At 28.4% G+C, this 14,269-nt stretch overlaps 3 protein-coding genes across 5 annotated transcripts; 1 reads left to right on the top strand and 2 right to left on the bottom strand.

Moving 5' to 3' along the window:
• Positions 1 to 2,747: 2,747 nt before the first annotated feature.
• On the bottom strand, positions 2,748 to 5,717 carry LOC122517732 (protein mothers against dpp). The gene is given in 4 exon segments (XM_043636271.1): positions 2,748 to 3,458; positions 3,531 to 4,695; positions 4,698 to 4,841; positions 5,447 to 5,717. Coding segments are annotated over 3 exon segments (1,404 nt in total). The 5' UTR covers positions 4,777 to 4,841; positions 5,447 to 5,717; the 3' UTR covers positions 2,748 to 3,298.
• A 139-nt stretch (positions 5,718 to 5,856) lies between these two features.
• LOC122517707 (integrator complex subunit 8) lies at positions 5,857 to 11,403 on the bottom strand. 3 transcript variants are annotated; one of them, XM_043636231.1, is made up of 14 exons: positions 11,146 to 11,241; positions 10,909 to 11,081; positions 10,413 to 10,827; positions 10,108 to 10,345; positions 9,784 to 10,020; positions 9,462 to 9,707; positions 9,130 to 9,379; positions 8,633 to 9,043; positions 8,307 to 8,561; positions 7,970 to 8,222; positions 7,777 to 7,895; positions 7,350 to 7,699; positions 6,922 to 7,179; positions 5,857 to 6,850 (listed from the first exon to the last, which is right to left on the bottom strand). In XM_043636231.1, the coding sequence occupies exons 1-13, from the start codon at positions 11,154 to 11,156 to the stop codon at positions 7,060 to 7,062; spliced, it is 3,078 nt and encodes a 1,025-aa protein (XP_043492166.1). In that variant the 5' UTR covers positions 11,157 to 11,241; the 3' UTR covers positions 5,857 to 6,850; positions 6,922 to 7,059. The 3 variants fall into 3 exon arrangements, with proteins under 3 accessions (XP_043492166.1, XP_043492184.1, XP_043492174.1); XM_043636249.1 differs by lacking the exon at positions 11,146 to 11,241 and adding an exon at positions 11,312 to 11,403 and having other exon boundaries at positions 6,730 to 6,850; XM_043636239.1 differs by lacking the exon at positions 11,146 to 11,241 and adding an exon at positions 11,256 to 11,355 and having other exon boundaries at positions 6,730 to 6,850.
• A 139-nt stretch (positions 11,404 to 11,542) lies between these two features.
• On the top strand, positions 11,543 to 13,255 carry LOC122517723 (protein phosphatase 1 regulatory subunit 42-like). Its single transcript, XM_043636262.1, has 6 exons — positions 11,543 to 11,807; positions 11,878 to 12,183; positions 12,267 to 12,501; positions 12,577 to 12,696; positions 12,796 to 12,933; positions 12,988 to 13,255. Exons 1-6 carry the CDS (start codon positions 11,670 to 11,672, stop codon positions 13,116 to 13,118), a joined length of 1,068 nt encoding a protein of 355 aa, XP_043492197.1. The 5' UTR covers positions 11,543 to 11,669; the 3' UTR covers positions 13,119 to 13,255.
• The last annotated feature ends 1,014 nt before the right edge of the window (positions 13,256 to 14,269 follow it).

Here is a 14,269-nt window from a genome sequence, read left to right as displayed (position 1 = left end):
ATCTTTGATTTACATACTTTCAAATTGTAAGGCTTATTAATATACTTTTATAAGAATAATGCAGATGATTTGTAATCGGGTCTTACAAAAGAATTCAATGTATATATAAGTGTTTCAATTGATAAAGTAATTGAGAGAGTTGCAAGAACGTAATTTAAAACTCTTAGTATACAGTATGGTGCGATAATTATACATACATGTTGCGACGAAGCATCGTGTGCTCATTCGATTGCTAGAAGCTCAATACACATAAACGCATGTTCAAATCTCTTATAATATTTAATCGATATTCTTTATGAATATAATTCATCCTTAAAATCTTCTGTTAGCGTCAAGGCTTAACAGGCAATTGCATGAAAATGTAAGGCAAATAAGATTGTATCTAGTATTGTTGGCGAAATGTTATTCTTTTAATTACCGATTATTGTCACGATCTCTTGTATAACTGTCGTTATGAAAATCTTGTATATTTCAGTCTCTCTTATCGTTTTTTGTTTTGTTATCTTGGCAAATTTTCTTAATTGTTGATCTCCCGATCGTAATTTGCTAATTTTGGTAGCAAAGAATCACAGCTAGACACATCGGCAAACGAGTGTTATTTAACAAGCGGCAGTGACTTCTGTTTCACGGTCGTACAATATTCTTACTTTAACTCATGTAACATCTGACTTTTCCTAAACTTATAATTAAAAAGTACATTATAATATACATAAAATGTAATAGCAGTTCATAAGCCAGAAATACGTTTGAATCTATATCGGAATACAAACATAGTTAAGTATATGTCATTCTTAAATGAATCTTAATATTAATCACGTATCCCTTGGTTAAAACGACATAAAAGGAAATTATTTGTCATTAAACATTTCTATAAAAAAATTGCCTATGTATATCGAGACATTTGTGTTGCACAACTTTTACATAATCCAAGATATTTCTTAAATATATTCAAAGTTAAATGTTTCTATTTCTATTGCACTTTCATTAATTATTCGTACGACATTCCTGGCTCGTTATATAATAAAAAATGAAATGAGCTTATTATAAATATGTAACATTAAAAGATTATTTATTTAAAGTTAGAATTCCCTTTTCTTAAAAAGAAAAGAAGAATGTTTTAAAAATGAATTTCTTTCATTTTATTAATCACAAACTATATGCATTATTTCAAGAGATACTTTTGCTATAACGTTAAATTATATTGTTATCTCAAGGAATATATTTTATACTTAAAATTTATATAAATACTGCATAATGTTAACTCTCAAAGTTCTTCTGTAAATTATACTGTGGAACCAAACGTCACTATATTGGCTTTCGAGCAAGTCATTCTTAAGCTTATCTCGCTTATTATTTTCGTTACTTAAAAAGTTATGTGCATTGCATAAATAATGGAAAATATCATTCTTTGCTTTGACAGAAGTTTCTCTCGATATAAACATTCTTTTCTAACAATTTATTTACGTTTATATACAATATAAGCGATAGCAAATATCGCCGTACTAGCAACGCAGTCTCGTCATAACTAGAAAGTTAAATTTATATAAAAAAAATTACTAAATAAACACATTTAAGGATTAATGAACTATACAAAAAGTTCTATATGTTTATTACATTCTTCATTACTTTGTAAAGGGAAATCTTACTTTTAAAAATATTATTTAATTCATTATCAAGTTATGGTCAATACATGATCAACATAGCATGGCATACATAAAATGTTAAGGAAGCTTGCACAAAAAGTAATCCTTTAAAGCAGGATTACTTAATTTAAAATATCAAGAGATTATTGGATGCAGTTAACTTTCAAATGTCAACGTGAGATCAGCATCCAGCATTTCATACCAAAGTATCAATTATATCATTATCAGTAATGACAAAATTAATTATTCTTATTTCATGATTATGATTATAATGATAAGTTTGGATAATCTAATCCTTGTTTAGGTATAAGTTGTAATTTTAAAGCACGCATATTATACTTCAAAGGACTGGACATTAGAGTATTATATTTTTAATATATAACTTTCGTATGATAGGCACCAATTTTAGAGCCAAACATGAATTTCTGATTTTAATCTCTACCTCTATATTTATACATGTATAGTTCTAATTATACATTATTTAAAATGATTTAAAATCAGGTTAACATATTTAGCTCTAAAAATTAGGTATTTCTATTGATTTAGGAAATTACTTTCTTCTATCACTCGATAGATAACTTGTGCTTAAACTTCAATTTTTATATCATTCTTATATTGTCCCTTAAGATTGTCTAGAAAAGCATTTGCAATATGCTACTAGCCAATATCTTCAGAACAATTTCCCATATAAAATAAAATATTATGACTGTTGAATAGGTTTGAAAAATATTCCTCATATGTATATAAGATATCCTATTTCTACTATAATTATTTCCATGTATAACAGCCAAAATGTGGTATAACTCTGAACATATACCACGTTATCTGAGAAATTTTTATATACCAACAATCACTCTCTATCTATCTAATTTCTTGTAATTGTTCATTTTATTTAAAATATTCCTTAAACATTTTTAAACCTTTACACTCGAAAACTTTTTTACTAAAGCGAACTAACAACTCGAGACAACTTAACAAATATTTGACAAATCTCATACAGCTTATTTAAAATAAGTTGAGATAAAAACATAACATATTTTAATATTTTATGTATCTTTACATAATAAAAAAAAACAATTTATTAAATATTATGCTCTATATTTCTTGTTTGTGCAGTATTTTCTAAAATAATTATCAAAATGTACACTCAATTTAGCAGAACACATCGCAATAAAATTTTTATGTTTTCCATAAGGTTTATTTCGTTGAGAGCATATCTTGAAATCTTTTTTTATTTATATTAAAAAAACAAAAAGCTTTCGACATTTAAACAAATTTTATCGAAGCAATTTTTTTGATTAAAAAAACCAAATTTTTTACATACTACAGTCATTGTCTATTCGTCTGTAGTATCACTATCATAATTCATACATTCTAATAAAAACGAATAACGTCGTTGCTTAGTCACCACTCAAAATTAATGCATCAAATCAAGTGTCCCTGGAGAGTCGCTTTTCGAGTGTAAAGAATCAAATATGCTGAAATAAAACATGTCACAATAAATGATCATCTTTGACACTTACACCTCTAACCATCCACTTTCCTGAAAATACTATCTCTTGTATAATCCACATAATATATGTTTCCGCACTAAAACTCACTTATCTATTACCACTAGTGGTTCTTTCTGCTTATATTATCAACCTGTATACGATTTATGACACAGAACTTATAGCATTATGTGGTGAACCCATTTGTGTTAGCACCTTATCCAACCATTGCAAAGGTCCATGTAAATGTGCTTCTATCCAACAAGGTGTAGATGTAACATCTTGTCGGTGATACTCAGCACCCCATCCTTTTACAAAAGACATTCTAAAACATTTAGAGGTTGAAAAAATGCCAAATAATTAGTAAAAACGTGAAACAATGAAAATATAAGCATACCTTATTGTACACATTTTTGTTAACTCATAAACAGCTTCAAAGCCATGATTAACACTTTGTGACAACAATTGAGCAAATTCTTGATTATTAAATATTTTAAGCGAGCATCCAGGAGGAATTTTACAAACTGTACTAGGATGAAAACCATGATGATGATTACAATTTCTAGATTGAACAAATATAGCTGAATCTGAAAGACATTCTGCATAAACTTCTCCACCAACATAGTAGAGATGCACTCCTTTTCCAATGTGTCTTCTAGTATTTTCTATAGTAGAATTTCGATTTACATTAGACAGCTGACCCAAACAAAAGCGATCAGAGTTATTACTTGGATTCGTAAAACCATCTACTATAACAGAATGAGACTGACAATGAAAAACTTCTCCTACTCTACAATTTAATTCATAATATGCGATAGATGCCCAATATGGTGGTTCTTGATAACACACTGGTGCTACTTCGGCAGGACCACTTGTGTCCATTGGGACTGGATCCGGTTGAGGAGATTGACCTGGTTGAGAGCCATCTTCCGGAGGAGAATATGCCGGAGGTGGTGTCTCTGGTAATCCATTTGTACCATAAGGACTTTGTGGATTCGGTGAAGTAGTACTTCCTGGACTAGGTACAGAGCTGACAGAAGACATAGGAGATGTTGGATTTACACCACCAGTAGAACTTGCGTTAAAGCCACTGGATGAATAAGATACATTGTGCGGCATGGTTGGCTCTGCTAATTGTTGAAATGGTAAAAGAGAATGTCCAGGAGCATATTCTGAATGTCTTGGAACAAGTACCGGTGGAAGTACAGGACTTTCCACTCTCTTGTAATGATAGGGATTAATGCAAACTTCTTTTTGCTTAGCAGAAAATGGATATTGACACACTTCAAGTGGTTTCAATTCATGATGAGATTGTAAATCTGGCCATCTCCACACCCGACAATAAATTACATGCGGTAATCCTTTGCGATGGGATACTTGTAATCTACCATCTAAGCTTCTTGGTATCGTTACACATTTGCTGGGTGTACCAGGACAACTTAAGGCCCGTTCCAATTCCTCTATAGCACCTTTCCTTTTTTTCAATTTCTTTACTAAAGAATCGACTGCCTTCTCTGCCCATTTTTCTTCTTCATCTCCTTGTTTCCAGCCAAGCAATTTTTCACAGCTGGACTAGTGAAAGAAAATAAACTGTTTAATGAAGACATAGGTCCGGAACTTGATGAACCTTCCTCATCATCCATGTTGAAATATTTAGATATTAATTAGGCTAGTGGCTTTTTATTTAATTTTTTCTCCTAACTATGATCTGTAACAGAATACAATTGAAACATAAATATCATATATAATGTTTACAATTGGGTATTTATTAAAACGAAAAGTTTTTACATTTTAAATTCAAAATATTTAATAAATATAAAAAAAATCAACTAGATGTACAATGATATAGATGCTGTCGACTCAAGTCAATAATAGTATCAAAGAGGTTAAAAAACTTTATAAATATTATAAATATTAAACTTGTTTAGTTTAATCGTGCCTGTCTTTTTGCTTATATTTTATTCTTAAGAAAAAGCTGTTACACTGAAGCTTCTCATGACGAGTCTAAACGTATACTTTTACAAATAAAAATACATAGCTAATTGTAAATTCCAAAAGTGTTAATTTAACATAACCTAAAATTAAAATTTCTCCTAATAATTGCGAATATGATATAAAACTATCAATAATAGATATAAAAAAAAGTAAGGTTAGAATTCCGAAATGTTTTCAAGATTACGTTGTCAAAAAAAAAAAAAAAAGAATGTGTAAGAATTGAACGCGCGCGCTCACGAAAGTGCATAAAAAATTCACATTCGCGAAACTCAAATTTTGTACAATAATGGAATAAGAACAATATGAATATTTACTTACATATCTAACGCTACCGATTCAGTATCATTGTATTTACTAAATCTCTCTCCTACTAGGACTAAATCGACGCCACGCTTTCGCCATCGCAAAATAAGTAAAAGGCGGTTGGAATCGCGTATCGATTCTTTACGCGTCGAGTTTAGAGCTGATTTAATGGCGCAATGATGATTCTTACGAACTTGATAATCACCTAAGTAAATTTCACATCGATATAATATTATCCGCTTCACAGCATTCTTACTTTTTTTTTTCCTCCCGCCCTTCCAATCATTCTTACTCACTCTCTCCCTCCCTGCTTCTCTTTCTCTCTCTTTATTTCTTTCTTTCTTTCTTTCTTTTCTCTCTCTCTCTCTCTCTTCTTCTCTCTCTTTCTCTCTCGCTCTTTCTTCGCTTTTTTCTTTTTCCCTTCCTTTTCCTATCTCTCTTTTTGTCTATAGCTCCCTCCCGCTTGTTTGCACAGCAAAAGACAAGGGTATTTCTAAGGAAATTAAAAACAGAGTACTTTCACTCGTCAGTGAGGAAAGAAAGAGTATTACTGTCGATGAATACTTTTGCCTTTACTCACCACAATCGATTATCGAGATGATTATTGTCGACGTACCTATTCTTTTTCCAAAAAATTTCAAAGTTAACAATTCTTATCCCTTAGGCATCTTGTTAGTGCGGATTAAAAGCAAGTAAGAGCGAGTGTTTACTCTACGGAGAATGGGACGTCGCATAGCAGCATTATGGCGTTGCTGAAGCATCATGGCGACGTGTTTATGAGGCTCGCATTCGCCGTAACTGTTATACCAGCAATCGCATATGTCCATCACATTTTTCTTCCATATCGAAAACTCTTTTGATATGTCTTCTTGTCTGCATCATTGGAATGCTTATACCATACAAAGAAACTTCTAACCTGCTTGCTTTAGCATTAATCACTACTCTCTGACGCACGTTTACATACTCTTATAGTTACACACAATACATACACCACGATTCGATATGATAAGAATTAGTCAAGTGTACAAAAAAAGCAGAAAAGAACGCAATACTCTTGACTCTAGTTCTTCATCGATAATTTCGATTATTTTTTTATAACGCAAATATGTTTTTTTTAATCTCTGCAATATATAATTACCGAGCTGTATATGTATTTGTTTTTTGATATCTTTTAAATTCTTTGTATATATTTATATAGTCAGCATATCGTTCGAGAATCATATGTAAAGCACTGATTGGCGAAGCTATGAATGAGAGAAGGGTGGGAAATTCGAATAATTGCATTACCGAGAAAAAGATTAGTATTATAAAATTTACTCAAATTATGATAGTAGTGATGATGACATGGCTAGATTACCTATTTTTGTCTCGTACTATCGCGTTAACAATGTGCAGGTGACGTCCTTTTTTCTGAGTAATCTAAAAAATACATATACGCATGTTATGTATTCGTATATTGTATACGAAGGTAAAATTGTAAAACAATTTACCTTACTTAATGCCTGATTAGTCACGATATTATATATATATATATATATATAATCATCTATCAGAAATATTATAAAATTATAAATTTTATTTTTCTATTGTAAGAACAATATACAATTTTATATACATTTCTTTTTTTTTTAATACACATATTGTTTCGTTAATGCTCTTAAAAATTTTGCTTTCCGTATATTTGCTGCCTCTCTCTGGATTTCTTCATTATTATTAGAATTTAATTCTAACAAACCTATTGTCTTAATCTGAAAATAATTTATTACAATATGAAAATCGAAAAATAAAATTAACTTGTTTGTATATATGTTAGTGTTACTTTGTGAAATCCGTTAATACGTGAAATGACTAGTTAAACCCTGAAATAACTATACTGATTTATATATTTACTGACATATATTTATCGACTAATACTTACAGCAAGTTGCTTTCTATGATATTCACCCCGTTTAGTATGTAAATGAATAAGATATTCTAATATTGTTGTGTCCCAAATGCAATGATAATACGCATCCATAGCATCTGCCGTTGTACAACTTTTTTGATCACTTCCTGCCATTTTAAATGCTAGAGCATAGTCTACTTCTTCCAAAAATTGACATAATATAGCTGCTTGCGTATAACATTGCAAATGGGCACAACATTTTATCATTCTTCTATAAACAAGATCATCTATTTGTGTACGTGGTATAGGTTGACTAAAAAAATCGCTAGCAACCATTATCGCTTCTAAGTAGTATTTCATTGCACTCTCATAATAGCCTAAAACTATTAAAATATTTCATTATCAGTATCTTATTATAACAAAATATTTCTTTTATATTATCTATTTATTATATACTTACCAAAGTTAAGATCACCTGTTAATCGCAACCAAAGAATATTGGTGGGATGATATTTTAACGCTTGCATTAATAATTGAAATAATAACTCTCCAATATATCTAATATTATAAAAATTGGTACTGCAAATAGAATAAACATTGTTAATGTACATCCATAATATGTGTAGAATAGAATTATACAAAATATTATTTACTTTAGTACTCCTGCTGGCCAAAGAGTGAGATACTGTGTATGCAATTCTAGACTAGATTCATCGCGCAATACATTGCGTAAACGTGCTAATAGAGAAATAACAACAGTAAGAACCATTGGTTCACGTAGTCTGTTTAAGGTCCCTAATATACTAGCGCTGGTATCTCTTGATGCACTTCCAGTAGTAGTAGCACTATTACCACTACTGCTTCGTTTTTGTGGTTGATCTCTAGATGCTCCAAAAGCTGTCAAAACTATTTATAAAAATTGTTTATAATATTATTCTAATAAACAAGTAGAATATAATAATTTAAATTAGTTAATGATAGAATACTTACTCATATCCCATGCTTCTCTAGGAAATTTCCTTGTCCCTTTATATTTAACAATATCTTGACAAACGCTACTAATAGCAGCTGCAAATTCTGTATAACTCCATCGTTTTTCTAAGCTTGTAAGATAATCCCATTCGGCCATATTTAATAGAAAAACAGTGCAATATTCAATGATTTCTTGTCTTGGAATAACTTGATCAGTTGCTTGCAATGAACCAAGACACTGTTTACTTCTTGTAACTAAATTTGGTATATTACCTAAAATGAAACAATGTTATGTTATTAGAGTCAATTTTATTCATAATTAAAATTTTTTTATTTATACTTGCATATGTTTGTTGCTGGCCAAGCATGGAGACACCTCCATATATCAACAAGTAATGATTCCCAGTTAATTAATTTAGATAATTTATAAACTAATGTATTTCCACTCTGTGAATGCTGTTGCACTTCCTTCTCTAAAACAAGTAATAATTCAATAGCTCCTTCAAAGTCTTTAGATATTACTAATTCTCTGCTTTTAGCCAGCAGAACGTATGAGTAATCTTGAAGAAATCCTCGAGGAAGAGACATAACAACACTTTGCAACGGTATAGGTAATTCCCAATAATTGTTTATATGCCATAATGGCTTCATACGACGTTTACTATCCAAGAGTAATAAAGTTTCACGAATTTCTTGGCAATCATAAGACTGTATGAGTTTTTGTTCTAATTCAAAAATTTCTATTCTCGTATTATCTATAAATCAAATTTATATTAATTTTTTTAATAAGTATTTATGTACGTATAACATTTGCTTGTACTTTTAGATGTTAAATATTTACATGTAGATCTCATAGATGGAATGCCCCAGTCATTATTCAACAATAAATTTGGTAATTCAATTTCTTCAAATAATGCCTTTTTCCTTATTTCATGTAATTCCCTTTCATTGAAAAGGGCTGCGTAATTAGGATTATTAAGTAATTTAGATGCCAATCCCTCTAAATCACTTGTATTTACAAGGTAAAGTATGTAACGAGAGATGCATTTTTTATCTACAGGCGTTGCTTTCTCCATAACACTGTCAAGAGCCTGTACAATAAATTTTTTAAACACATAATTAATAGCTTTGTTTGAAATATTGTAATCAATTGTTTCAAAAAATTGTACTTACCCAAAATAGCATATCGAGACCTTTAGCACCGGCTGCTTGTATTTCAGAGACATAATCTCCAAGAATAACACTTTCATTGAGTATATTGCGAACTAAATTCAAACATTGAATTTGCAATAATAAATCACGAGCTACAACAAGTTTTCTATTTACAGATCCTCCTTGAATATCCAATTCTAAATTATCTCTAAAGACTTTTGGTATCTCTCTTGACATATTATCAGTTTGTAAAATTTGTAATATATTCTAAAATATAATTTTCGTATTATACATATATTACACAAACATTAAATAATTTCAATTATTAATAATGTACACATACCAAATATTGATCTTTGATTGAAGATTGTAATTGCTGCGTTAGAGTGGATTTGACACCATCTACAGGAACTTCACAAGCTAAACAACATCCATCTAAAAATTCTTTTTGTATCTTGCAATATGTTAAAGATTCTAAGCTATCAAATCTGTAAAATATTTCTTTTGCTTGACAAATGTGACTCTTTGCTTCTTGATATTCTTCTCTTAATAAATGAAATACAGCCAAATCATAATGTATCTAAAAAAATAATTTAAAAATAATATATTATAAATTCTAGTTTGTTAATATACAAATTACTTTTATGTTTATCTGAATATATAATACCTGACATTTAACTTCTTCGATATTGATAGGATACATATTTTCCCAATTTTGTTTAATTTCTGTACTATCTTCAGTAAGCATTTGAAAAGTATCAAAAGATAGTGATTTCACTTTTAAATCCATTGATTGTAAGACTGCATTTAAAGTATTAATACTATTGGGTAGATGTGTTTCTAATTTTCTAATAATTTCATCCACTAAGCCTGGTGGTACATAAGTAGATTCCTGAATACCTGGTCTAAAAAAAAAACATTTATATTAATATATAGAAATACAGATCGTATTTAAAAAAGTTAAAATCTTACATATGAAGAAATTGCTGTTTCGATTGCTTATTATTTAAAGCTCTGTAAATAATTGCTCTTATGTGCCATCTGTGATATAAGATAATTGTAAAAAGCGTTTGGTCAGAAACATTATGTATAGAGAAATCAGGAATAGCAGGTATTTCAACGATGGTGTCCGTTGTTATATAAAACAGATCTTGCAATAAAGTTACTTGTATTGGTAAAGGTAATTTCTTTTCCAATATATCTAAATTAAATTTTAAATGCGCTGCTACTTTCAAGGCAAGAATTTTTAATGCAAGATTTTTATGCGACCACTTGGTCGTACTAGATTTTGTTTCATTTACTTCTACATCTGTAGATTTTGTATCGCTTTCCTTCTGATCCGAATTGATTGTTATAAATTTAATTATTAAATCAGTAGATGATGGGTCTACGAGAAAAGAATTCAATCAATGAACATTCATAAAATATAGCAATTTTTATGTTCTATAATTAATTAATTAATTTTTACCTGGATTAGGCTTCGATAAATGTTTCTGTAGTAAAGAAGGATTTAATAAAAATTCAAACCAAAGAATTGTATCAGGTGAAATGGGAACCGTTCCTGGTCTTAACAAATCTACATCCATGATTTTTGTATTAATGTAAGTAAAAACAGGTGTGTTTTGATACGAGTTACATTTACTGTAAAAACAAATACGCAGGTTAGATGCGTAATTCAAACGGTTAGTATGTAGTATGCACATACGTTCTATCCATTTTCCGTTGTAAATTAACAAATTTTTATATTATATTATATATATATATTATAATAATATGAAATACATGTAAAAATATTGCAAAAGATAAACTAGTTACATAGTTTTTCACTGATCCTTTCGAAGTAAATAATGTCTTTTCTTGTTTTTTCTAACCTGAAATAGTATATTTAAATATATAAATATCACTATGTGTAACGATACGATGCACAGTAATACTGATTATCATATAAATATAATGATAATATAAATTTTAATGATTATATTATCGATATATATATGCATAAAATTATTGAAATTATGGAATGATATTAATTTATAAATAAAATATGATTTTGATCATGATTATGAACTTCATAAAACTCATGATTGGCTCACATTGGTTCCATTGTATCACGTGACTTTTGGCGGTCAACGTGACGCTCGTTTGATCGATGATTATGCTTCAAAGGTTAGTGCTATTTTAAATAGTTTTTAATTTTTCCAACAGTTTGAGAAAAATAAATAGATAATTATGGTAAAATTAACATCAAAATTTATCGAAAAGAAGTACGTCCAAGTTCGATCAAAATCCCTTAGTAAGGCAAATAAAAAACAAGAATTATGGAAGTTAACTCATTTGTACATGAATGGAATGTTTATCAATGAAATTGTAAGTTTATTTTTATACAAGTTATGAGACCATTTAATTATTTATATTTAAATATATAAACTTATCGTAGGGTAATTTTGCTGTATGCAAAAATTTAAAAGTAATTTATCTTCAAGATAATAATATATCACGTATAGAAAATTTACACTTTGCAACACATTTAACACATTTATATATGCAACATAATAAAATAAGTAAGTTAGAAAATTTAGATTGTCTGCAGAATTTGCGCAAACTTTATGTAGGATATAACTGCATTAGCGTAATTGAGGGATTAGAAAATATAGAAAATTTAATAGAACTACATGCAGAAAATCAATCCTTGACTCTAGGCGAAACATTATGCTTTGAGCCGCGCAGTGCTATAACATTATCTGTAAGTTATATTAAAATAATATTGCGTATTATATCATGGTTGTTAATTCATAGAAATTATAATTATATAATAATATTTTGCAGAAATGTTTAAAAAAACTTAACATATCAAATAATAAAATGACTACTTTAACTGATATAGCAAATTTTAGTGAATTAGAAATATTAGAAGCGAAAAATAATTTACTTGAAGATATTGAGGATTTAACTCAAACAATAAGTACATTAATTTCCCTTAAAGAATTATACATGAATGGCAATCCAGTTGCTCACAAACACAGATATAAGGAAAGCCTTATTGCTAATAGTAATACATTGGGTTGGTTTATTTTATGTTTTCTACATTTCTTAGTGAATATAATTGTAAATATTAATTTTTGTTTCTTATATACAGCAAACTTAGATGGGAAGAATATTTCTGATACTTGTCGCAGGTTTTTACAGGTTTTCAAAGAGAAACGTTTTAAAGAATCAATTAAAAAAATAACAGTACCGCTAACAGACGACATTGCAAGTACGTTTGTTTGTCTCTTAAATATTTTTATCGCACATAGCAAATATATATGAAATTATTATATATAATTTAATTATATACATATTTTCATAATTATAGATTCTTTGAATTTGCCTCCTGCATTTAAAAAATCTGTATATAGAGCGATATTTCAACAACCTGGACCTAAATTATCTATAAAAGTTACATCTGCTATGGGAGAATTACAACCTCACAGTTTCCCATTATGGAAAACAGGTAAAAATAATTAAGATAAATTGTCATGCATTAATAATAAAATTCTTTTACTAGCTGCTGGTATAAACAGTCTAAAGGATAACCACATAACTCCAAGACCATTTTGGAGGAATAAAATGAATAAAAAGGAAATATGTAAATTAAACGCAATAAATAACAAATCAATCATGTTTCCACCAATCTGATAAATGTTGGTAAAATTAATTATTAATACGAATATATTTTGCTATACCTATTGACTTATATATTGGAATGTCTTAACAGCTTTAATGTACATTTGTATAAAAATAAAAAAGAATATGAAATGTTCATGTAAACAAAATGAATAATTTGTTATCAATTACAATAATACTTTTATGTATTTTAGCACTAATACTACATTCGACCCATCAATAATCATCTATATAACTTGATAATTTAACTTACAATTAAACTTACTTGTGAACAAAAGTGTAATATGGATAAGATATAAAAAAAAGGAAATAGATAACTATACGTATGTAGATATTGGTTCATTTCAAGGAAGATATAATAACACTTTCATATGTATTCAATCTGTAATAATATAAATACATTTGAAATAAATGAACAACAGAAATATCAGAATGTAAACTTATATACTACATTTGTACGCTGCTTGAAGATCCATACGTAATCTTTCCAATTCGATTTATGATAATTTAAATGCAACTAAACAATACATAAACCAATGGTGCTTCAAACATTACACAAGTATAATAATCTAGAGTTTTTGCACTATTTTATTTAATATCATAAAAATAATTAATGCTAGACTGTAACATTGACACAAAAGCACATACTAATTCTAAGCTGAAATAATATATATAAATATAATAATTTTTTAAAAAATTTGAAATAAATAATATTAAAAAATGATACACATTTTTATATATATAATACACGATTATTAGTTACTATAAGCATGGAATGTTAGACGTAGTACGAAATGACATTTTTTATGGAATTAGAACATAAAACAAAATGCAAATCGTTTAAAATTCGTTACGTTTAAATAAATATATTAAACCTCAAAAATTTTTTTTTTATTATTTTCAAATAATTTTAAGATTTTAAGAAATATTACACAATTTTATTCATTATTTAAAAATTTTACGTCATGAAGTATTCGTAAAATATTTAAACTAATTATGATTATGTGCTTCTGATAAATGCAATGTTAGTGCAGTGAAAATACATAATACAATACATTTATAGATACAAAGCATATTTTGTCTCGTAATTAATATTAAAGCAAATAATTTTTAGGATTTTTCTTAAAAAATAATAGTAGATAGCACATTCTTATAATTAAAGC

This window comes from Polistes fuscatus, unplaced genomic scaffold (genome assembly GCF_010416935.1).
Source record: "Polistes fuscatus isolate 324 unplaced genomic scaffold, CU_Pfus_HIC Scaffold1, whole genome shotgun sequence".
Taxonomy (NCBI): Eukaryota; Metazoa; Arthropoda; class Insecta; order Hymenoptera; family Vespidae; genus Polistes; species Polistes fuscatus.
This window is presented reverse-complemented; position numbering and strand designations above follow the sequence as displayed.